The sequence below is a fragment of the Diadema antillarum genome, unplaced genomic scaffold, assembly GCF_040938485.1.
Source record: "Diadema antillarum isolate AM-2024a unplaced genomic scaffold, OU_Dant_1.0 scf00000232, whole genome shotgun sequence".
NCBI classification, from domain to species: domain Eukaryota; kingdom Metazoa; phylum Echinodermata; class Echinoidea; order Diadematoida; family Diadematidae; genus Diadema; species Diadema antillarum.
Genome location: NW_027271121.1, coordinates 253,628 through 276,718, shown reverse-complemented (window position 1 = coordinate 276,718; position 23,091 = coordinate 253,628). Strand labels below are relative to the sequence as shown.

Sequence of the window (23,091 nt, the reverse complement as noted above, 5' to 3'; positions counted from 1 at the left end):
ATTCTCACAGTCTATTCAAACCCAATTCAGGCAAGGGGGGAACTTCAGTGTCCTAAAAGTCAAATATCGTGATATGCATTTGGAACTCTAATGTGATGACGCATGAAAGGTGCCATGGAAAAGTACAATTGCTAGATTACTAGGTATTTGTACCGTGTCAAAGGAATGATCCCACCGGTTTGAGGTTGCAAACAAAAAGGTATACTGCATTTGAATAATCATTTCAGCACTCCTGCTGAAATGATGAATGATGAATGAAATTGTTGTTATTGTTGTTTAACTGTCAAGGATGTGGGTAAAGTCAAACCAAGACTGATATCACGATAGAATAATCACAGAATCTTGACAGTATTGCTACTAATCTGAGCCAGGTACATTGGACAAGTTGAGTAGGTCTGCAGAGCATGACACGATTGCCACGATGATTGTCACAACTCTAACAGCTGCTACAACTTTGCTTTGTTGGCTCAACAATGCACCGTTGTACACGGTATCTTACAGGGTAGCTGGCATACTTGCGCGAATGTGTGCACATGTGAATGTGTCACTTTCCAAATCCAGATCGGAACTGTGTAACTTTTAGACATATGTAAATTTTGAAGCCCAGTTTATCTGTAAAGCTGTCATGTTGGTGACATAAAGTCCCTACCCTGCCTTGAGCACACATGACACCAGTAGTAAAAGTACAATGTGTATGTACAGTGGAATCATAATTTGTCGTTGCACCACATGGTACTTGTTATTTAGTGTCAGCCAAAAAAACAACATAATAAATACATCTGACTTCAGATCTCTTCACAAAGGTGAAACAAAGCAGATTTTTATATGCATCTTTGCGATCAGTATCCACTTGTGTTCTTCAAGATGATGCGGAAGGACTGAGTGAGTGAAAATAACTGATTCATTACCATAGACCTTGTATTCAAAGTTCATCCTTTGCTTAATATCTTTCCCACTTTTTTTCTCCTCACCACAACTGACAAGAAATCTGGGATTCTTTTTCCAATAGATTATCAAATCTATTCACACCAAAAGCACATACACTGCTTGGTAGAATAAACAGAAGTATGACAAAGTAACTGTAAAAGTGGATATTTTCATGCGACTAATTTTTCGCGCTCTGCCGTTTAAGAAGAGTTTTGCGTGTTTTTAATTCCGTTTTTAATTTGCATGTTATTAATCAACTACTGAAACATATGGCAAGCAAAAATATTTGCTTTTATTTTCGCGCTAGCTTCTGGTAGCGCGAAACGCGCAATAATTTCAACACCGAGAAAATTTCCACTTTTACAGTACCGGTACTTGAATCTGTAGTCTCTGAACAAAATACATTGTACATGTAAATAATCATCCAACTTGTGACTTCTTATTCGGCTTCTGGTGGAAGAGTGTGATGTAAGCACCATAAGTCACTGCTGAATTCATCATACCAAAATGTCCTACGACTGCTGTTAGTACACCATGCCCACTCATGGGGAAGAGGTTGGGTTTGTGAGAAACGCTACAATCAACTTGACCACTTCCTCATTGAAGTCATGGACTTGGTTGTCCTCGACAGAGGAAAAGAGCGGCAGGTCAACGGCCTGCCAGCACACATTGCGGAGGTCGTTGTCCTCCTCCTGTAGGTGGTCCAGTGCTAGGGTGTTCAGCTGGTAGCAGTAGAAGGAGAAGTACGGTCCATTTGTGACAATCGTCTGACAGGTCATAGGTCGCGGGATATCCAAGTAGCAGCAATGCTCTATGATACACATAATATAAAGAGAGAGACAACATTCAGGAATATGAGTGCAGTCACTAGTCTTGTGAACCTCACATTATCAGGAAAGAAAATACATGAACTTTCTTTAATAAGCTTCTTAATCAAATGCAAGCCACTCCAGTTATTATTCTCTGGACAGGCAGTTTTCTTTTGTTACATTGAACTTTTATAACCATCCTTTTCTTTGTATGCAAAAGTATGTGCAGAGTGAAGGGCATGAATAAATCTCAAAATTAAAATTCAGAAAAATAATCTTCAAATAATCAATATTGTATGTCTGATGATGGCCAGTGTCTTCGTCTTCAAAACAGTATGTTAATCTTTTAAATCCAGTTGATTTTTTGCTGAAGAGGATCTGCTAATGTGAAAACCAGTGCACCAAAATCATTAATTTGTTAGAAATTCAAATACAGTGTATTTCTCTTAGTCAAAATAACATGGATCTTAAAATACCACATGAAATAAATTATGAGATAGAAAATTTAATATGTAGTGGATTTGGATCAGATGACTTCAGACTTTAACACAATGTCCTGCCCAGAGCCCCATCAAGTGTTGAACTTACTTTGGTAGAGAGCTAGAGCATTCAGCCATCCAAAGGAAGTGCTGATCCCTTGGCCCATGAGGACTTCTGGCAGCAGACGTCTCTCTTCCATCTTGCTCCGCTTGTAGTCCATCACATACAACTGGGTGTGGGCATTTAAATATCCTCCACCATGCTTGAAGCCTGTGAGGTGAAGGGGGGGGGGGGGTTCGATTGTATGTTTTGTTCAAAGCATTTCGTCTTTGTCCTTTTTATGTGTGTGTGCTTCCTCTACAGTAGTTGGCAATTAAAGAAAAGACCCCCCAAAACAAACAAACAGACAAACTCACATACACATTTCATGTGATTGAAACCACACGAGTGCACCATCCCACTCATAAGAAAAATGTTAGTTAGTATCTTGCACTGTGAATAAAAATCCTAATGTTTTATATTCCAATTGTACAAACCAATACAATGTTTGAAGTTTGATGTACATCTAAACTTGATGCAATGAAGATGCAAAGGAATCTTCAAGACAAAGGAAAAAACAACAAAGACAACAAAAAAGGTTGTAGAAAGAAAAACATGAATCTGGAGGGTTTATCAACAAGTCTCTATCACCTCCTCTCATTTTCATTGATAAAATGCATGAAACTTGCAAAATATATTGTACCACCAACAACCGAGTCTTGCTACCTGTACTGAAGGTGACCTATACAAGTGTACCAATTGTAAATCATCACAAAACAAATCTGGGTCACTGGGTGTTTAATACCAGTGTAGAATACTCACTAACAAAAATATCAAATTCTATAAAACAAATTGTGAAAACTGTCCTACACAAAATATGATGGTCTGATATAGTATTTACTACTCCCAATGATTCTGCAGGGTTAACTCTAAGTTCCGACAAATTATGGTGTCTTTTCATTTCTTGCATTCAGTGCTAATGCATTAAAGGTACACATGTACTTGTGCACTGTGGTGCCATATTTCATGCAGAGTGTAGACACAACGTGACTTACCTGGGAAGCATACAGCATTCTCAGACTTTGGGAATACACTGACGACATTGGGATCATATGGCCAGTCTGGTACAGATCCACGACACACATCATCACTCAAGCTAGCAAACTATACAAAATGAATTAGAGAAAATAAAACAAAAATAACCTTTACAACACTAAAACACATTTACTATTACATTTAGCATGGGATGAAAAGGATAAAGAAAAAAAATACTGAATAAAAACACACACATCATAATGATGACCTTCATGAACCATACTATAAACAGAAAATAATTAGATTCAGGTTGCTTTCAGAGTTGTTTTTGTTTCATTCACAACACTGTAATTCACCTCAGTGAGTGGTTCCCGTGTTCTGATGTTAACAAGAGGCTGCCCAAGAAACTGATGGAATTTGTGCGACCCTCTTGCCCAGAATGATCTCATCTCTACATCAAAATCCACGTCTGCATCCTGAAGGTGAGGGTTCGACTGGGCCAGGTACGCAACCATGCTGTCCATTAAAGTCTTGCACATCTGTTCCCCAATGTCCTTTTCTCTGTGAACATCATCCTGTTTGTGTCGATACGTACTTGCCCAGTCATTTAATACAACATTGCGAACATGCTCACTTAGATATTCCGAGTGTTTCTTCACATCCTCACTCTCCAATCGCGTTTTTATCCGATCCGGTAACTCATCCACCACTTCGGTCTTTGTGATATGCTTGAAAAAGTCAATGAAACCATTGTGTAAGCCGTAGGGGTGGATCTTGTAATTCCACGTGTATCGCTTGTTCAGCGCGTAGATCATCTCCGCCGGAGTCTCGGCGTCTCTGGCGGGAGCGGCTGCCCTTCGTAACAGCTCCCCCTTGCTGTCCTTTGGAGGAGGAATTGGCGGGTATTGCGGCTCATCTGATTGAATTGTGATATTCTTCGTAGAATAATACAACTTATTCGCATGGTATCGGAGAGAGATTCCACGAAATTTGCCAATTCTAAAAGTGCACGAGGCAGCAGACGTGACGCTCATGGATAACGCCATTTTGAATTTACTCCCGAATCAAATCAACAATATTCACCAATATACAATTGATAAATATTTTGCAATATCAAACATCTACGTTAATATATTTATTATTTTGATTTTATTTTTTGATAGTTTTTATAACATTAATTTGTATTCAAAATCTTCTTTTTTCAGATTATATCAATAAGTGTGAAAGAGCCATCAATTGTCACCTGATAGTTTCCCCTTTCACGTACGACTACTACAAAAATGTAGGTGTCTATGTGGCAACATACGAGGTTTTTCTAGCGAGCGAGAGCGCTGGACTTTGCGGGCAGCCGATCCCTAGCAGCTGGCCAGCCGAGCCGAGCAGGAAGGGGGCGTGTACTAGATACCCGTATACCGTAATTACGTGAAAGACCAAGCGACAGCAGACATACTACACCTCACCTGCATGTAATTGTTCTTGAGATATTGACCTGTGTTTTGTCGAAAGATGGAAGCCAGTGACCACTGTCCACCTATTTTATGTCAGGTCCCTTCATCTCAAGTTGACAGGTAATTTACTTGCACATCGTTATGTCATTTACATCGTAAATTTACTGTAGTTTGTGCAATTGTGTCACTGATCTGATCGACTATGGTCATATCGACATGGACATGGCGGGCGCGGGTGTCCGCGTAGTTGACTTTGGAACGTTGGAATTCAATTGCATTTTGCTGGGCAATCCTGGGTTTTTAGACGGGGGCTAAATAGGCTAACAACCCTTTCCTCGACTTCAAGTTAAAAGTAAAACCTTTCGGCTTTTTGTGCCATTTTTATTTCAAGTACAAACTAGATCCCTCTACATGTAGGCCTAGGCTTAAACTTGATGAATCAACCATCACTCCTATCACTCCTAGCTCCTTGAACCCCCGTTCCCCTAAATTCATGACTGTCTTTTTATACCACTTGTACTTGTATGACTTTATGTACTGGTATTTTGTGTACACAAAACTCTACAGACAAAATGTTTACTCTCTGTATGATCTGCAAAAGCAAGAAACTACCTATCATCAGTTTATAGAATGGGATTGTCTTCTGATTCCCTCGGATTGGGAGAAGAATGGCTTGCCAGAAGATTAACCCTGCCCTGGGCCTGGTGTCTAGACCCTATACTACTGCCGTAATTTACTGCACTTCTGTTCTGATACTGGTAACATCATGAGTATAAAAAAAGAAGAATTATTCGGGGAAGAATCCATTTATCAATGAGCAGGAAATTCTACAAAGCCAGTGCCTCAGAGTCAGTGATACCTCAGTATATGAATTGTTTCTGACAATTAAATAGACTCTTATTCTTAATCATGTTTTGATTGAGATGCTGATAATCAAATGTTTTGAAAATTATAAATTTTCAGCACTGTCATTCTTTGTTTATAAATCTAATTTTATTTCCGTTCTTTTTTTTCCCTCCCAAATAATGCAGGACTTTAAAGGAATCTCCTTTGCCGAAATAAACCAAACATCACTGTAATTTTATGTAATTTTTTCATCTTGCAACTGTTTAAATAGCAATGGAAAGTTGAGATGACTTGAAATGATCACCAAGAGAGTTGGTCAAGGTACAGCTATAGAATAGAACTATGAATTATACAGCGGTATAAAGAAGTTCATACATTTATGCGGTTTCATCATGATCATCTACCTAGCATTCATCTTGATCCCTTTGCTTTGCTGGGATCATCAAGATTACAAAATAAGCCTCTCCTTTATGATGTGTTATTCTTCTTTCTCCTATGTTTCTCTCTGTTTTCCTTCACTTTCAGGTTTCGAAATTTGTCCAAGCAGTATGAGACAAAGTATCAGAGTGCGCCAACATTTTTTGCCAGGGCTTCTGGAAGAGTCAACTTGATAGGTATCCAGTACTTGCTTAGAAGCCTTTTGTGTGCTTTGAGTATGAGTGCTCAGTGGCAGATCCAGGAATTCCGTAAAGAGGGGGTGCCTTTACAAACTTAAAGGGAGGGGGGCTCACTTGCCCCCCTTTTTTCTTGTTATTTCTTTTGTTTTAGCAAAGGGGGGGGGGGGGCACACGCTCAGTGCACTCCCCCCTGGATCCACCACTGGTGCCGATTGGCATTGAAAACCCCAAAGTTTTGTACATCCTGTCCAAACTCCCTGGCACAGAGCTGGTTGAGAGAATTCTGAATTACATAATGATTTTATGTTGGTTTAAAAAGGCCTTGTTTGTCTGTGGAATAATGTGTATACATGTGTGTCATTTTGTAAAGTTTTTGTGTGTGTGTGTGTGTGTGTGTGTGTGAAGGAGGGAGTCAAAGGCTTTACTTATAATGCATTTTCTGTGTCTGTACACCTAATAGCCATGGTGCTACCCAAATTGGGTAGGTGATGGAGAAGATTACAGTACGTAGCTTCTACAGTGACGTAGGACACTGTCATATTATTGCTGGCAGATTTCTGACTATTTAAACTTATCAATCAATTACACAACATACATTTTGGGAAAGGTGTGTGTAGTATGCCTACAATATACTTGAAAACTTGATGAAATATTTAGAAAAGACATTGTTTAAATGACCACAGTAGCCCGACAGTATTTTCATTTTATGCATGTCTGAGTGCCACTAAAGAGCATGTCAGTGTTAAAGGATCAATCAGATGAGGGGAGGAATACTGTATGTAAAGTGAATAGTAAAGTAGTACTGAAAGCAAATGACTGAAATATAAAGTAGAGATTGGGAATTGAGGGTTGTTTTCTCAAAACCTGTTTCATTGACTTATTATTACAAGGACATTAGTGTGGTCATATTTTATAAATCTTTTTCAGCCTAAATCTGTTTGATGCCAGAATTTAAGTTTTGTCTGGTAAACATGTGATTAGAACATTAGATTATTGTGTGTACTAGGGGTTTAAGCGTATCATTGCACAATTGCCAGTTTATATCAATGTGCAAAACAACAGCTTCCCTCTGTTTGTTTTCCCTAGTCAATGGTCCTGGTGTGGAATGATTTAGTAAACTGTTCTGCTGTACAACCCTTCATCTCATGTTAACTATGCTACCCTTCATACAATGTTAACTGTTCTACCCTTCACTCCATTTTGTCAGGTGAACATATAGACTACTGTGGCTACTCAGTACTGCCCATGGCAATAGACCAAGACATCGTGATGGCCGTAGGAGTTAACGAGGATGGTCAGCTGCGTCTTTCCAACACAAATCCATCTTTTGCGTAAGTCGAACAAAAATTATGCCTATATTATATGTATCAGGATAGCATTGGACTTGATATGTACAACATGGTATGATGAATTGGTTTGCTTTATGAACAGATGAAAAATGTTCTCAACAACTTGGTTATTTTTTTGTAAAATCAACTATGAAAGTCTTGTTGAAAATACTGCTTTAAAAGTTTCTTTGTTTATGATGCAGTTCAACAAGTCATGCAATCACATCAGATATAAAACAGGGTCTGTTTAATATGGTGCAAAACAACAATAATGTAGTCACATTTGCCAGCAAAACCCCAGAAAGGGTATAGATGAAAGGTCAAATGTATATCTGGCATCATAATTGCCTATTTTATGTGCATATAATCTTTTGAAAAATTTTACCAATATGGTACCTCAAAATTAATAGTACACTGATATGCATAGTAAATGTGGAACCACTTTGAGGAATTTGTTCAGACTTGATCGTGTGGAAATTATGTGACTACTGTATCAGGCACTTATTTCTGAGATCATTTGGCAAAATGTGGTGAGTGAATAGGGCCATTTTCAATTTCAGAACAAAGTGCATTAATTCCTCTGTTCTCTATCGTTATACCTGAAGGGATTTTTCCACTGATGTGACATCCTTCAACATTGACCAGTCCAAGCCACAATGGCACAACTATATCCTGTGTGGGGTGCGAGGGGTCACTGAGCGTGCCAGCATCGCTGCACCGACTGGTCTGAATGCGGTAGTGGACGGGTGTGTGCCCAAAAGTGCAGGTCTGTCCAGTTCTAGTGCTCTCGTGTGCTGCGCGGGTCTGGCCACTATGCACGCAAATAATCTCTCCCTTCCAAAAGTGAGTGTGTTACAAGTGTTTGTGTTGTCTTCTTAATTTGCTTTGTTTACCTTCCCCCCCCCCCAAGTATTCTGTTGTTAATGCAGGTGATCTATTCTTGATGTTAGTGCTCATAGTGACAGAGACGATGAAAGGGCCTATGTACAATTGAATCACAACCACATAAGTTTATGACAATTAAATTTCTAAGGGTTTTTTTAGTCCACCATATATGTGACATGATACCTAGCTGGCTTGCAGAACCAGCAAAAGACTATGTATGCTCAGTTCCATTCCAGTGGATGAGTTGTAAGCATATTACACTTGTCATGAGTGGTCAAAGGTTAAGATTTTCCTGCTAGATTTGCATGTAGATCATGCCATCCTTGAAGCTACACGTGTATGAAAGATGGGTTTTGCATTGTATGAAACAATTCAATGTTCTTAGTTCCCACTGTTCCCACTGCAAAGTTGACAGAACTGCTAATTAAGTTGATGTTTTTACCAACACCAAAAGACTTATTCAAATTCATGAAATTCTTCTGACGAGATGTTTTTCATTGCAAGTGATTGACTTATGTCGATGTCGGGCAATTTGTCAATCAGTTGCAACCAAAAGACTTTCTTCACACAATTTTCTGTTGTTGCTGTTTTTGTTTGTTTGTTTGTTTGTTTGTTGTTGTTGTTGTTGTTGTTGTTTTTTGGGGGGGAGGGGGTATACTAATGTGGTGCTAGGGCATGTCACAAGTGGCCCTCCCGGTAAGGTCATTCAAAGTATTATTGCTTGAATAAGTATGTCTCGTATTTATTGTACATTGTACATGTACACGTAGTCATACATGCCCATTTTCCTGTTCATGAAATACCCTGTGTGTTGACATGTCCTTGTATGTGTGTACCTGTATGTGTGTTTCAGTTTTCAATGAGTTCATCCCTAGACTTGTGGGTAGACATCTAAATCATACTAGTAGTTATCATTAAGGTGAACAATCTGAAAAGTCAAAGAGGCAACTTTTATGATTCCTGTTATACATGTACTCTCTGTGAACTTCTGAGAGATAGGATGTCCACCTCTGCAACCTGTCCACTGTAGGCCTATAATCAGTGAAAGTGGAGTAGGTCAGCCCTTTGGGAATGCCAAACACTTGGCCAGACCAGCCTAATGAATTAACTGACCACTGACAGTTGTTTGTGAGTGGACGGCTGCCACCTCGGGGCATGGCAGCTTGGGAGAGACCTTTAGATCCACAGTTTAGTAAGTTTAATGTCAACAAATTTCCATGTCTGAAGAAAGCCCACTCATGCCCTTTAGTACACAAAGGCTGTGATTTGGGGGGGGGGGGGGTGGAATAGAGCTAAGAGTTTATTTGTCAGCACATGTACTGTAAAGGTGGGAACTTTTGCTCTGTTGCTTTTGCATGCTTGGTTATGTAAGATGAATGTGCATGTTGTAGAGTTCAGTATTTAGTATCAACATATTGGCAAGAATAGTATTCGCACATATGTTACACAACAACTTCTTTTTTTGTTATGGCATATTTCCAAACTGCATAGAAACTGATAAAGGGGCTCTGAACTTAGTATGACTGTCAACACCTCCTTATAACTTTAAATCAACATGTATGGCTAAACCTAATTACCTATTGTTATTTATTCTTCTTGAATTAAATGTTTTGGCATGTTCACAAAAAAAAAAAAATAAAGTGTTGTTTTTTTTTATTCTAATGTATGCCTGTATGAATATACTGAAAATGGCAATCATAGGCATCATAAACAAATGAAAATGAAAATTTTAAGAATAAGGGTTCACTTAAGATTCATTTCAATGCAGTTCATAATCCTCATAGTTTAAGGAGATGCACATAAAAAAAAAATAGCTCACTGTAAAATGATTTCAGCACAGATATTGGTGTGTGATTCAACATAAATAATATATAGAATGAGAATTGTGTCATTATGTTATTCGCATTTGTATCTTGTAAAAAGGCAAACACATTATGGATTTCACCAGTATATTTATAAAAACCATACACTTTACTCACAGTAAAACCAGAATTGTTTGCATCATTTTGATTTTGTGAATTTTGCAAGAGCCAAGATTTGTAAAAATAAGATGCACACTAAAACTCTTGTCTAGATGCAATATGCATTAAATGCCAGGGGCAATTCACAAAAATTTTATGCCGAGAATATTTGTGGTTTTACAGTGTGTGTGTGTATCATTCCCAGGCACCCTGCCATTATCAAGAACATTCACTTGGCGATATATATAGCAAAACAAACAGAAAATTTGCATGTATGCACATGTTTGTGTATGTATGATGTCCAAACACAGAACACATGGACCTCGGCATGATCTCCTTAGTATGAGTTTGGAGCAGTTTTGTAGGAGGATCCATACCTTTCTATTTAGGTTTTTTTTTCCTCTCTTTTTTTTTCTCATTTCTGTTATTTTTTATGTTTTGACCGATTCTGTGCAATCAAAATTCATAGTGTGCATTCAAGTCAGTTCAGGCATGCTAGACAGTCCTGGGAGGCTAACACAATCACTCTTGTCTGGGGGCCAGTTTTTACAGTAAGCAATCCCATTAATTACCTAGGGTGGCTGCCAGGAGTGAACCTCATCAAGTAAGGACGAACACTAAAGCACAGTGAGCCCCAGGCATATATCTTCTCTCCCTCTCTCTCTCTCTCTTTTGTTTTGTTGTTTCGTGTGTGTGTGTGTGTGTGTGTGTGTGTGTGTGTGTGTGTGTATGTGTTTGTATGTGTTTGTGTGTGTCGTTTTTAATGACAGAGAGTGGTAGGATTTCTTTGTCTGCAACAGCAGCACTGTCCTCCACTACTGTCCAGAGATGGTGGGGAAATTGTCTTTTTCTTCCCTAGTGCCACTGTCTTTATTTTCTTTCTCTTCTCCATCAGTTTCTCTGTCTGTCTAGGAAACCACTCCAGAAATCCACGATCATCAACAGATCTCTTACGAGAATTAAAACAAAAATAATTATAATTATAACATGTGGGATTTGACGTATATGAAGTCTGCAGTACAGACTGTGGCACAAACTTGTTTTCACTTAAAGGTGGCTGGCAAATAATTTGTACGTTGTAATAATCTACATGAAACAATCCAGAGAATGTTACACAGTGCAGTTGTACCAATATTTAAGCATGTAATATTGTAGGTTGAAAGGGTATATGTAGTTTCATTATGCCCCCACGTGAAGGACATCAGAAACACTAGTGACTACTGATAAGTTGTCACTCTTTCCTATATCTGTCTGTCATATCCATTTTGTTCACAGGCTAAATATATACATTTTGTTTGTAAGTTCAGCAAGCTTGAAACAATCTTGCTAAACACAGTGTGTTGGAGTTATTCACTAAGAGTGAGGACAGAATGGAAGGAGGCCGAATAATCGTGAATTTCGCATCTTAACCCGTTGAGGACGGTTTGATTTTGCTACAACACGCACTTTCCATAAACACCTTGCCAAGTATACTTGGGACTCGTCCTCAACGGGTTAAAAGAGGTGTAATTGATAATACCATTGTATGTTAGTGGAAAAATGAGCAAAGAAAATGGGATATTTTTTGCTCATTTTTCCACTAATCATTCTATTCATTTCTGGTCAGTTTTCTTCTGTTTGCATTTGATAATATGTTATCAAATATGATATAGATATCTTGTAATGTGGAACAAAAAATTTGCTTGTTCAAATGTCAAACTTAAAATATTTCACTTTTTATTTCGTTGAAGGTGTGCCACTGTGAATTATCCATGTCACATAAGTGTGCAGTTGGATGATGTCCCTTGTGTACTGTAAAGAGAATCAAAGAGAACATAAATAGCAGTGCATAGTGGGAAAATCAATAAAACTAAATAAAGACATTAACATAATATGCTGAGGCATGGTCATGTGACTCTAAATCTATCTTGACATATTCATTAAGTAGGAAATTAAATGACTGATTACTTGTTAGAATGCTTTTCAGAGCCCATGACTTCACTAATAATATTCCTCTGATTTCGCTTTATCTTTCTCTCATCTGTTGCATACATACAGCTTGAATACGTTTGTGGTGTGCAGTTTGCCATTACCCTTTGCTTTTTGGAAACTGGGTTTGCCATTCTTGGCTTCCACATAGATCTGTGATATTATTTCAGAGATTATACAGGTTTAGAAATGGATTGTGGATACAGTCTGTTTGGTTCAGCTTTCTGAATTAAAATGGTTATTTTTGTCTGTCTTTGTTCCTTCTAACTTCAGACTGAGCTGGCAGACATCTGCATGCGGTGTGAGCACTACATTGGGACCCAGGGTGGAGGTATGGACCAGTCTATCTGTTTCCTTGCCAAAGCTGGGACGGTAAGTATGTGGAGCCTTCATTCCATGTCTGTATGTCTGCCTCTGACTCTGTTTCTGTCTGTCTGTATACATCTATATCTCTTTCCCATCATTTGTTATCTATCTATTTATCACTGTACAGTTCTGTTCCTTCTTTCTCTCTCTCTCTCTTTTCTTTGTAATCATTTGTTTTTCTCTGACCATTTATATGTACATTACCATAAGTGGTTGTGAGTTTGGGAGTTGAGTGCCTAAACAATACAAGATTTTTTTTTTAATTCCCCGTGTAGGCATTTAACAACTATGAAATATAAATGGAAATGGAATATCAACCTTTAAAACACCAAATGTGACCCTGCATCACAAAACCAATAAAAAGTCGCCAGACATGGATTTTTAAAGATTCTGAAAGAGCAGACTCTAAGCTTAACAATGATGTATAGCTCATTTGAAATGGACTCTCCTAAAATATTGGAAAGAAAGCAAACACTCTGGAAAAGTGTGAACCGAGAAAAAAGGCTCTGAAGTACAGGACCTATCTGTCTATTCAAGCACTTTAAATAATCTTTATACAAATGGTGCTAGCTGCGCGATGAATGGAACAAAAAACAGGATGTAAACCACTAGAGCAACAACCATGAAGGGATTATCAGATTAAGTTGAAATTGAGCATGCTCTATTAACTCATTCTGTCCATGATTAATGCCAACTATCCAAGCAGTAGCCATATCCCTTCAAAAGTTATCAGACTTAAAAGTGAAGAGTGTGCAAATGATTTATCAAGAAATGAAAAGGGACCTCTAAGACATACCTTATCTCACTACTTCACAAAAAAGGGTTGCAGAAAAACTGTTGAAAATGCACTTTCCCAATCCATTTATGATCCCAAACTTAAGAATAATGTAGAATAAGGGTAGCGAAGAGAAGCTCTTTCAGACAATATGAAAAACTTAATATTGACGTGGTTGACCCATTTCACCTTTTTTGAGTCCTCACTTAAGATCAAGGGGTGTGACTTTTTGTTCTTTTTGTGGTGCATGGACACAACTACTGAATTGCTTGTGAATAGATGCAAGATATGATTAGGTTTGTCTTCATGATAGAATGCTGATTTTGCATTGGCCACTTGCAACAATGGTGGGAATCTTTCTGAGCAAAAGTAGAAGTTCATCTTAACATTTTGTTACTTCAAAAAAAAAAGTATTTTAACCATTGTTTTATATGATTGAAAAATACCATTATCATCATTACCACCATCAACGATAACATCCCAATTATCATCAAATTATATCATAATCATTTTTTCACTTTTAATATTGTTTCCTTTCATGCAATTGTTGTTATTTCATCATCAAAATCCTTGATTGCAAATGAGTGACAAATTTCACACCCGAATATCTATGCCCATGATTTTTGTCATGGCTGTTACTCTAAACACTGAATAACTGGTGTTTTAATGTCGATAAAGGGTAAATTGTCAGTCAATTGCGATCAAAACAGCTTGATGCAAGAATCATCAATTTAAATCAGAGTCCTTCTGTGCTCATTCCTTTCCTTTGCCAGGCCAAGCACATTGAATTTAACCCTATCCGTGCTGAGGATGTCCATCTACCAGAGGGTGTTGCATTCGTCATCGCCAACAGCTGTGTAGAGATGCAGAAAGCTGCCACGTCCCACTATAACATCCGGGTTGTTGAGTGCAGACTGGCAACAAGGGTAAGAGGCTTCTCTCTCCTCCTCCTCATCATCATACTTTTTCTCTCTCCTTGGAGTATTCTTCTATATCCTTTGCTTCTTCTTCTCTTCATTTTGTGCCGTCTTAAATCTTGCGCATTCTATAGTTTGTCTTGAACAGTTGTCCTGCAAAATGTCCTTGTTTATGAGAGGGTTTTATATGAGCTGTTTATAGTGAGATTCCACTGTTTAAGAAACTCTTGTCATACTGAGTAATTTTTCTGGCGTCAACCTTCCAAGATTGCATACTCGGATACATATAGCAGACCACCCAACCATTCTGAATTTGGAGGAAAGAAACTGAATTTTGACCATTCCAGGCCCATGTTTCAACAGGAGTTTCCTATTTTTCTTGATAATTTTACGACACCCTCCTATGAGAACTGCTCTTTCTTTCATACTTTTGAGCTGAAGTATCCATATTTTTTAGTTAGAACAGGTTGGGAGGTCTGATGTAGCAACATTTTGATGCAAACAGAGTGGTTTCATTGGTCCCAACTTTTTCACGAGTTTGAATGTTTAACTGTGGCCATAGAATATGAGCTTAAGCTTTTTTTTCTCTTCCTAATGCCAGGTGCTTGCCAAAGCCAAGGGGCTGGATTGGAGGTCCATGAAGCGCCTGGTGGACGTCCAAAAGGCGCTCAACCTCTCCCTCTCGGACATGGAGGCACTGGTGTCCAGTGTCCTGCACACTGACCCCTATAGCAAGGAAGAGGTGTGCGCTGTCCTTGGGGTCACGGAGGAAGAACTTGCCAGGGACAGCCTCAGCGCCAACACCCTTCATGGTGAGTTTTGACCAACAGAGACAGTGGTCATCTCATGATAAAAGAAACGAGACTCTGAGACAGGGGAACCTTGTTATAACGAAGACCTAAAAACCAGCTTTGAGGACAATTGCCTCAGTATATTAGGCTCCTCAGTATATAAGAGTACAAGAACAAAGAAATACGGTCAAACCAGTCTACAGCAGGCATCCAAGGGAGACAAAAGTAGTGACCGTTACGGACAAGTAGCCACTATGGTACGTGTAGATTTGACTGTACAGTGCACTCCCCTTTATGAGGAGCACATGTATAACAAAATTCTGGTTGCAATGAAGTAGAAATGTGACCCGCGACAACGGTTTCAGGCAAAAGTCGCAAGAGCAAATTCCCTCCTAGGCGGGGTACAAAGATTTTGACCATTATTTTTGTCGATTTAGGTTTTTTGCAGAAATCAAATCTTTGATACGTTTTCTACATCTACACTAAATTTCATAGCATAAGTTTTTCCTATCGAAAATGGAATTTTAAGCACCCTATGTTGGATCGCACTTGTCACTTTCGAGCTTCTTTCGAACGCCGCGCCAATATCCTCAGCGTTGCTACGGCGCAGGGTCTCGCATGCGATTGGCTGGTGCGTCGCATACATTTACATAATTTGGCTTTCGGAGACACCAGTTGCAGCGTTTGGGGAATGCTTTGTCCACGCGTGCACGATTACGTGCTCCATTGTTCTTGCTATAGTGGTTTATATACGCTCGCTCTGTATCGCTTCTATCCAAACTACTATACATAGTATTCTGCCGCAATATTCGACAACGGAAGTGAAACAAAAATCATGTAGCATGACATAATCGTGTGAAAAGAAAACTAAATATTCTCAAATTTCGTCTACTTGTTGTACATGTAGTAAAAATTATGACAGCAGACTAGCTGATTAATGGAAGGTACTAGTAGATGACAGGAAAGGAGCGGCCACACTACATGCAACAAATTCTATTCAAATACTACACGTCAGGATCGCACCAAACTGACGAGTCATGTTTGTTTGTTTGTTTCAATTTGATTAGCACCACCGAACAAAGAAACATAATATGCATGTCTTGTAAAAGCAAAACAAACAGGAAGCGTGACCCTTGCCAGCACTAGCAACTCTGCCTTCAAAATGTACCACAATTGAAAGCGCGATTTGTAAATGTGTGGATTCGCCACCGCTCCTGTTACATGCACACGGCCATGGCATGTGGATGCCATTGCGTAATGCGTGCACCATACACATGTACATTGTACATGTACACCATACAATTTTGTACGTGCAATATCGTATTCGCCAATCTTGAAAGACGTACTGGTAAACAAAACCGCGAGCGACATGGCATTGTTTTTCGGCTCCATACGCTGAGCTCCGAGGAAGGTGCCCGGGAAATTTGACTCTCTCAGTGAGCCAATCAGAAGACGATGTGGTTGCTAGAGGCGGAGCTTAACATCGATTGGCACCATCGTACGGATGGGTGATTCTCTCCTCGCATCCGCCGCTCGGACATTGTCTTTGAGAAAGAGGTGAATCTTCAAAGCCTGTTTTCTCGCAATTTTGTCAGGCTAACAACTTAAAAAGTGCATTTTATTTCTCTTTCTATAGAAAAAAAAAAATGTATGATTTGAGTAATGGCTCTCCATCCAACATCCAATTCATCACCCAGTCCAATCCTTCAAGCTTCACGACCGCGCCATGCACGTCTTCAGCGAGGCCAACAGAGTCCTGAAATTCAAGGCCCTGTGTGGCCAGCCTGATGCTGGGGCCGACACAGCTGCCTCCCTGGGTAGACTGATGGACGAAAGCCATGCCAGCTGCCGGGATCTCTACCAGTGCAGTTGTCCAGAACTGGATGAACTCACCCAAGTGTGCAAGTGAGATTGCTATGCAGGCTTCAGATCAGACCTCCACTAAATCCTTTTAGCCTCTTCTCCAGTCTTTTGGTATTGTGGTGGTTTTCTTTTCTTTTCTTTTTTTTTTTTTTTTTCTTCTTCTTCTTCTTCTTCTTCTTCTTCTTCTCCTCCTTCTATTTGTATTGAAAGTGTTACTATATGCAATATACACTGCCTGTGAATATTTTCTGAATGTCAACACAACATTCCTGCAAATATTCAACAATTAAGACAATACAGGATATGAAACTTCAGCCCATTGAAGACTAGCCTTGAGTATACTCGGGCAGGTGTCTGTAGGAAATGTATGTTATAGTAAAATCAGCCCCATCCTCTGTGGGTTGATAAACAGAGAAAGTGATTTTTGGCAGCAGTGAACTATTTAGAACCAGTATCTGATCTTCTCTTTGGTTCTCGTTTTTTATTGTGTTCTGGTGTATTACCAGCTAGGATGGGTCAAAAGCAGCTAACGCATATTCAGCAGCACTTTAAACTCATTTGCAGTCTGTCTTTTCATTTCCCTCAACAGTTCACTTATATCCACATACACCTCCATATTGATACTTTTATTGCTCTTTTTTTTTTTAACATTGACAAAATTTTGTTTGGGCATTTTGTTTTTCGTTTGTGTGAACTTATCTCAAATTACAAAGTACTTGCTTTTCCTGTCTACACATAACAATGCAGGATGTATTGCCACACACAAAAAAGTTTCGTTCCTTTTTTTTTTCCATAGCAGCCCAATTCTGTCATAGGTTGGAATATTCCACTGTAACTTTGAATAAATATTCCTATTATCTATCTATATCATGTATATCTTGATTTTTTGTTTTGTTTTTTCCGCTCAGGAAAGCTGGAGCTCTGGGATCCAGACTGACAGGTGCTGGGTGGGCTGGGTGCACCGTTTCCATGGTACCCGCTGATGCTGTGCAAGCATTCCTCCGACAGGTAGAGGAGGAGTTCTATGGAAAGACAGCTGAGAGGATGGCCAGAGTCAAGGAGAGCCTGTTTGCTACCCAGCCGGGCCAAGGGGCCGTCATCTACAGCGGGCTCACCTTGTGAAAATAAATCCATCTTAGAGGCCCGGTAGCATGGGGAAGCAGTGAGTGAGAAGCCTGGCCCAGTTCGGATATAGTTGAGAATCCCTGTAATGAGTTGGGTACAGCTTTATCACTGATCTCTGCATAAGTACATACAGCAGGGCTCGACACTAACGGTGGCCCGGTGGCCCGGGGCCACCAAAAATGAAAGTCGGGCCACCAAATTTCAAAAAAGGGCAAATTTGGTGGCCCGCCTCGGGCCACCAAAATTCTTTGAAAATTATGTCAATAAATTCGTAACTTTTTGCGCCGGAAATTAGCAGTTAAATTTGTTTAAAGGATGGATGAAAAGGACTGAATGAGTGCCTGAGAGTGAGTGTTGCAATTTTGTTGAATTTTATTTATGAGTAGATATGTCCAACTTCTAATTCTTACTATCATAAAACTTAAATATTTGATTCATTAAAAACAAAGGACTTTTAATGTTTTTTATTGTTTTTTTCGGAACACCAAATTTTTCTCTCGGGCCACCAAAAATTTGAAATTTAGGATTTTGGTGGCCCCATCGGGCCACCAAACAAAAAAGTTAGTGTCGAGCCATGCATACAGTATGTGCATAAAGTATACACATAGTCCAAGAATGTCAACTGGAGTCGACCATTACTGATGTGAATTAGCTTCAATGCATATATTTGCTGGCAGGTGCTATTCATGATTTTTTTTTATGTAACCTGTTGGGCAGCGAATGAATTACAGGTCTACAGTGAATACCCTTTGCTACCGGGTCTGTAACCCTACCTGTGTTTTCTGTCGACTGACACACAAACTGGAAAGCTTTCTTCGCTGATTTGCATAAATATCCAGACACCTTATTGGCAATCAAAAAGAAGTTGGCTTCATCCCCTTGATCCCTATTTATGTCACCATGGCCTTCCTATCAGGATTGAGGCACATTAGGCGTGTCTTCCTCAGACCAAAGTTTCTAAATAACACACTATTTTGTGGTTAAAGCTTTCCCTAAAACCTTGGGCTAGTTCTTGAAATAACTGTAATGCGCTAATTTGTGAATCAGCGCCCTGTTTGGGTTGCATCCCCATCAGCCCCCAAATTTTCTCATTCCCATCACACATTCATACTTGGGAAGCCACTTTCGGCTATTTTCGTGAATTTCGCGAGTCAGGTGCTAATTCGCGAAATTAAAGACACGCGAAAATATTGATTCTGATGTGGATGTCTCGTATGCATGTACATTTCTCCGTTCAGAACAGGACTCCACGATCACGACATCTCCGGGAATTCCTGATTTGCGAAAATTTAGACTCGCAAAATATATGGCGTTTAGGCCTACAGTAACTTGATTGTGGGGTATTAATACATGCGTGACATGGTGTTCATGAAAGGAAAGGTAGAGCAAATAAAAGAGCATTTTTCTGAATGTAGTTTGCATCTTAACAGTTTACCGAAAACTACACTGTATTCTTTCTAGTTTATACAAATGGTGGAAATGAATCTATATCTTGTATAAATGTCAATTGGCTCATTATGCTAATTATGCTTATAATTGATTACTGTAAAAGTGGAAATTTTCATGGTGTTGAAATTTTCACGTATTTCGCGGAACCAGAAACTAGCGCGAAAATAAAAGCATGCAAATAATCTTGCTTGCCATATGTTCCTGTGCATGATGTCTCGATTCCGCGGAATTAAAAACACGCAAAACTCTTCTTACCCTGCCAAGCGCGAAAAATTAGTCGTGCAAAAATATCTACTTTTACAGTATACCAGATTTGCCCAAGGTTGCCAAGATGGTAACAAATTTGCCAGTCTTGAACACAAATCAATTAACAATGAAGTGAACACTTTTTTCCAGTTCATTAGAATGGGACATGGTATCGTCGAAATTTGCTTCAATTTCTAATTTCAGTTTTATATTACCTCAATGCCCTTCTAGAACCTTGTACAGTGTACAATGTTTTTCCAGGTCATGTAAATGGTCTGTTGGGCCGTCTACTGGCCGGGCTATTTGCATGCGCCTGGGCATACGAAGAGTTCAGTGCAATAGTTGTTGTTGATGATCATGAAAATTCCATTCAGCTTAATAACGTCGGTCAAGTCCAAGGAGGACCAAGGAGGGTACTATTCACCAGAAATCACTCTTTCCGAGTATAAAATAGACTTTTCTGGTGCCTCTTGCAAAAGAAGAAAACTTGATTCCATATAATGCCAGGATTTAAGCTGGCTTACCATTGTACTCAACATTGTGATACATGTACATGTATGTGGCAATACAGTGTGATAGAAAATGTTTTAAAAAGTGCTTTGCTTTAGCCCCCCGCCCCCCAAAAAGGAAGATTCTTTGTGTATTTTCTTTCAGAACTCACTGAATGTTGTACATTGGTGTATGTAGTCTAATGAACTCAAGGCATTCCAGCATTGAACAAATGTTATACAATGTATTCCTTTTATTATCTGTGCCTTATCAAGTACATGTATTTTCATTCTTACATCTTTGTTTTGTTATGTTTTGTTTTGTTGGGTTTTTTTTGATGGGGATGAGGGTGAAGTTTGTATACAATTTGTACACATGATACGAAATGTGGAGAAAAATATATATATATATTTTTTTTTAATTTTGTAATGAAAGAGGAAGCAATGTCCCAACTTGCCATTATGGCCCGTGTCACTACTTTTAGCCTTATTTGAATTCCGTATGATACATCATTCGTCTATGATGAGACCTCTTGCATAAAAGGTGAAATCAAACTTAAGTAAAAAAATCAATCATAAATCTGTGAATGCTCCATTTTGATTGGCTGACACCCGATCTGTGTTTGATTGCATCTTCTTATGCAAGAGGGCCCAGTTTTGTTTTGTTTTTCTACTCCCTCAGTTACATGGTGTGGTACTTACAGACAGATGTATGGGGATAAAGTTTTAAGTATTATGTCTGAAACCCTGAAGAAGGTCCTTCATGTGTCCTTGTTTTGAAAAAGCAAGACTGTATCTGTATTGATCTGTGTCTAGTTTTACTGTCTAGTCAGTGTATGAAGCTGCCGGTACCAGCTTTATCATAAATCATTAAGATTGTATTACATGTACAACTGAAATCAAAGGCATCAACTCAGATGTGATTATTTGCTCTTGTCAAACTGAACATATCACTTTACTTGCAAGTCAAGTTGCACATCAAAATCTTTACAATAAATACTCTTTATGTACAAATTCAAAGGCAACACTTTCTCAAGAAAGACTTATTTTTATATACATGGGATACATACATACATACACGTATATTGCATTTTGTTCAGTCATATACAAGCAACTCCCAGTATAACAAAGCCCTTGAGAACTGCAGTTTTCTTTTGTTTTAGAGTAATTTTGTTTTAGCGTAACAAATAAAGTACATGAAAATGGACAGATAATAATTTGGGGATCTAAATTTGTATTTTTTCGAAACACTCCCATTACGGCAAACATTGTATAACAAAGATGTTGTTACACACTGTATATTAAAGTAAAAATTCTGGTTCCAAAATGAGATCTTCATATATTCTTTATTGTTGGCTTAATGAAATTTCGTCACAATGGGAATGCACTGATTGTATCTATATCTGTGTATCTATCTTTATTATCATATGTGTGTGTGTGTGTGTGTGTGTGTGTGTGTACATAACTACTAGAGAGAGTGAGAAAGATACAAACCTGTGGAAAGAGAACAATTCTGTGATGGTTGCTTAAGCAAATCATTGTGTTTTTGGTAGCCATTTGCAAAAAGGCCAACATAAGGAATGCAGAAAATGACCTATAACAAAGTCTATACCAGAAGAATTTTCACGTTATATCAAAATACAGAGAAAACAGACAACATGGTGACAGTTACCATGAACATCATCTTAAATTTCTATCAAAAATTTGTTGTATCCATATTCGTTACAGTGAGGTTTGCCTTACATTGTACATGTATATATATATATATATTTTTTTTTTTTTTTTTTTGGGGGGAGGGGTTTGGGGTTGGAGGAGGAGGGCGAACAATTTCTCTGATGCCATATCTGTGGAGATTTAGAATGACACTCCTGCAAAACTCTTCACCACAGGCAAGCATTTAAACTGGGATACGTTGTACGTTTGGGAGTACCTGTACAATGGAATCGGTCGTGCATACAAATATAATCAACCAAAATAGGGAGGCATACACAATGACCGTTTTCCAGTTGTTTGCACAAATGCAATGCAATGAAATGCCTGTTACGTGTAAATGGAAACATGGCATGTTAGGGGTAAATTGACATTTAGTGCTAAAATGTCTCTACTGAATTATTCAATCCACCCACAAGTTCACACTTTTTTAATAGTCAATTTCGGTGTATGTATAAACAGGAAAGCACACTTAGTCAATTTTGGTGTATAAACAAGAAAGACAAAACTTGGCAGGACTTGTTCGGTTTGAAATCCTTGCTCGATGTAGCCTGGCTGAACAAGCTAAAGCTAGCCTTTGGCAAATTTGCAGTCATGTTTTTAGCACTGTCACAATTGACATTTGAGAAGAAAGTGTGCATGAATTTGTTTGTAAAATGACACTAATTTGTAAAAATCTTCATTGTGCTTTGTCCACCAGATGGTTTTCTTTCTTCGGCAGTTTACTGAGAAGGCCTGGAAACTATTGATGTTTGGGTTCAATAATTCAAATCCATGTTGCGTTGCAAAAAGCCTTTTTTCAAGACTTATAAAACTTCTAGCAGTTTCAGCCAAACAGGATGTCTGTGCTACAGTTGGTTAAAGTTTAGGGACATTTGACCATATACTACTGAAACAGCTTGGAAAGTTTCAGCATAAGGTTTAAAAGGACTACAAAAAAGGCACTATGAGAGCACAAGCAATATACCACAGAAGGAGGTGAAATTTACTGGAAGTATGCGCCAATTTCAAAGATTGA

General features: G+C 38.7%; 2 protein-coding genes across 2 annotated transcripts; one reads left to right on the top strand and one right to left on the bottom strand.

Annotated features, from left to right (window-relative positions):
- Positions 1-1,469: 1,469 nt before the first annotated feature.
- On the bottom strand, positions 1,470-4,336 carry LOC139724843 (large ribosomal subunit protein mL65-like). The gene is made up of 4 exons (XM_071635968.1): positions 3,647-4,336; positions 3,311-3,419; positions 2,325-2,486; positions 1,470-1,738 (listed from the first exon to the last, which is right to left on the bottom strand). Exons 1-4 carry the CDS (start codon positions 4,334-4,336, stop codon positions 1,470-1,472), a joined length of 1,230 nt encoding a protein of 409 aa, XP_071492069.1.
- Positions 4,337-4,732: 396 nt separating this feature from the next.
- Positions 4,733-18,422, top strand: LOC139724838 (N-acetylgalactosamine kinase-like). The gene is made up of 9 exons (XM_071635962.1): positions 4,733-4,858; positions 6,110-6,198; positions 7,409-7,532; positions 8,135-8,372; positions 12,617-12,715; positions 14,258-14,410; positions 15,003-15,213; positions 16,890-17,097; positions 17,964-18,422. The coding sequence occupies exons 1-9, from the start codon at positions 4,797-4,799 to the stop codon at positions 18,175-18,177; spliced, it is 1,398 nt and encodes a 465-aa protein (XP_071492063.1). The 5' UTR covers positions 4,733-4,796; the 3' UTR covers positions 18,178-18,422.
- Positions 18,423-23,091: the final 4,669 nt, after the last annotated feature.

Coding starts and splice junctions, on each gene's coding strand:
- LOC139724843 (XM_071635968.1), bottom strand. CDS start 4,336: ATGGCGTTATCCATGAGCGTCACGTCTGCTGCCTCGTGCACTTTTAGA. Junction 2,487..3,310: donor GAATGCTGTATGCTTCCCAG/GTAAGTCACGTT, acceptor TTCACCTCACAG/GCTTCAAGCATGGTGGAGGA. Junction 1,739..2,324: donor TGCTCTAGCTCTCTACCAAA/GTAAGTTCAACA, acceptor TGTGTATCATAG/AGCATTGCTGCTACTTGGAT.
- LOC139724838 (XM_071635962.1), top strand. CDS start 4,797: ATGGAAGCCAGTGACCACTGTCCACCTATTTTATGTCAGGTCCCTTCA. Junction 6,199..7,408: donor TGGAAGAGTCAACTTGATAG/GTATCCAGTACT, acceptor CCATTTTGTCAG/GTGAACATATAGACTACTGT. Junction 12,716..14,257: donor TCCTTGCCAAAGCTGGGACG/GTAAGTATGTGG, acceptor TTCCTTTGCCAG/GCCAAGCACATTGAATTTAA.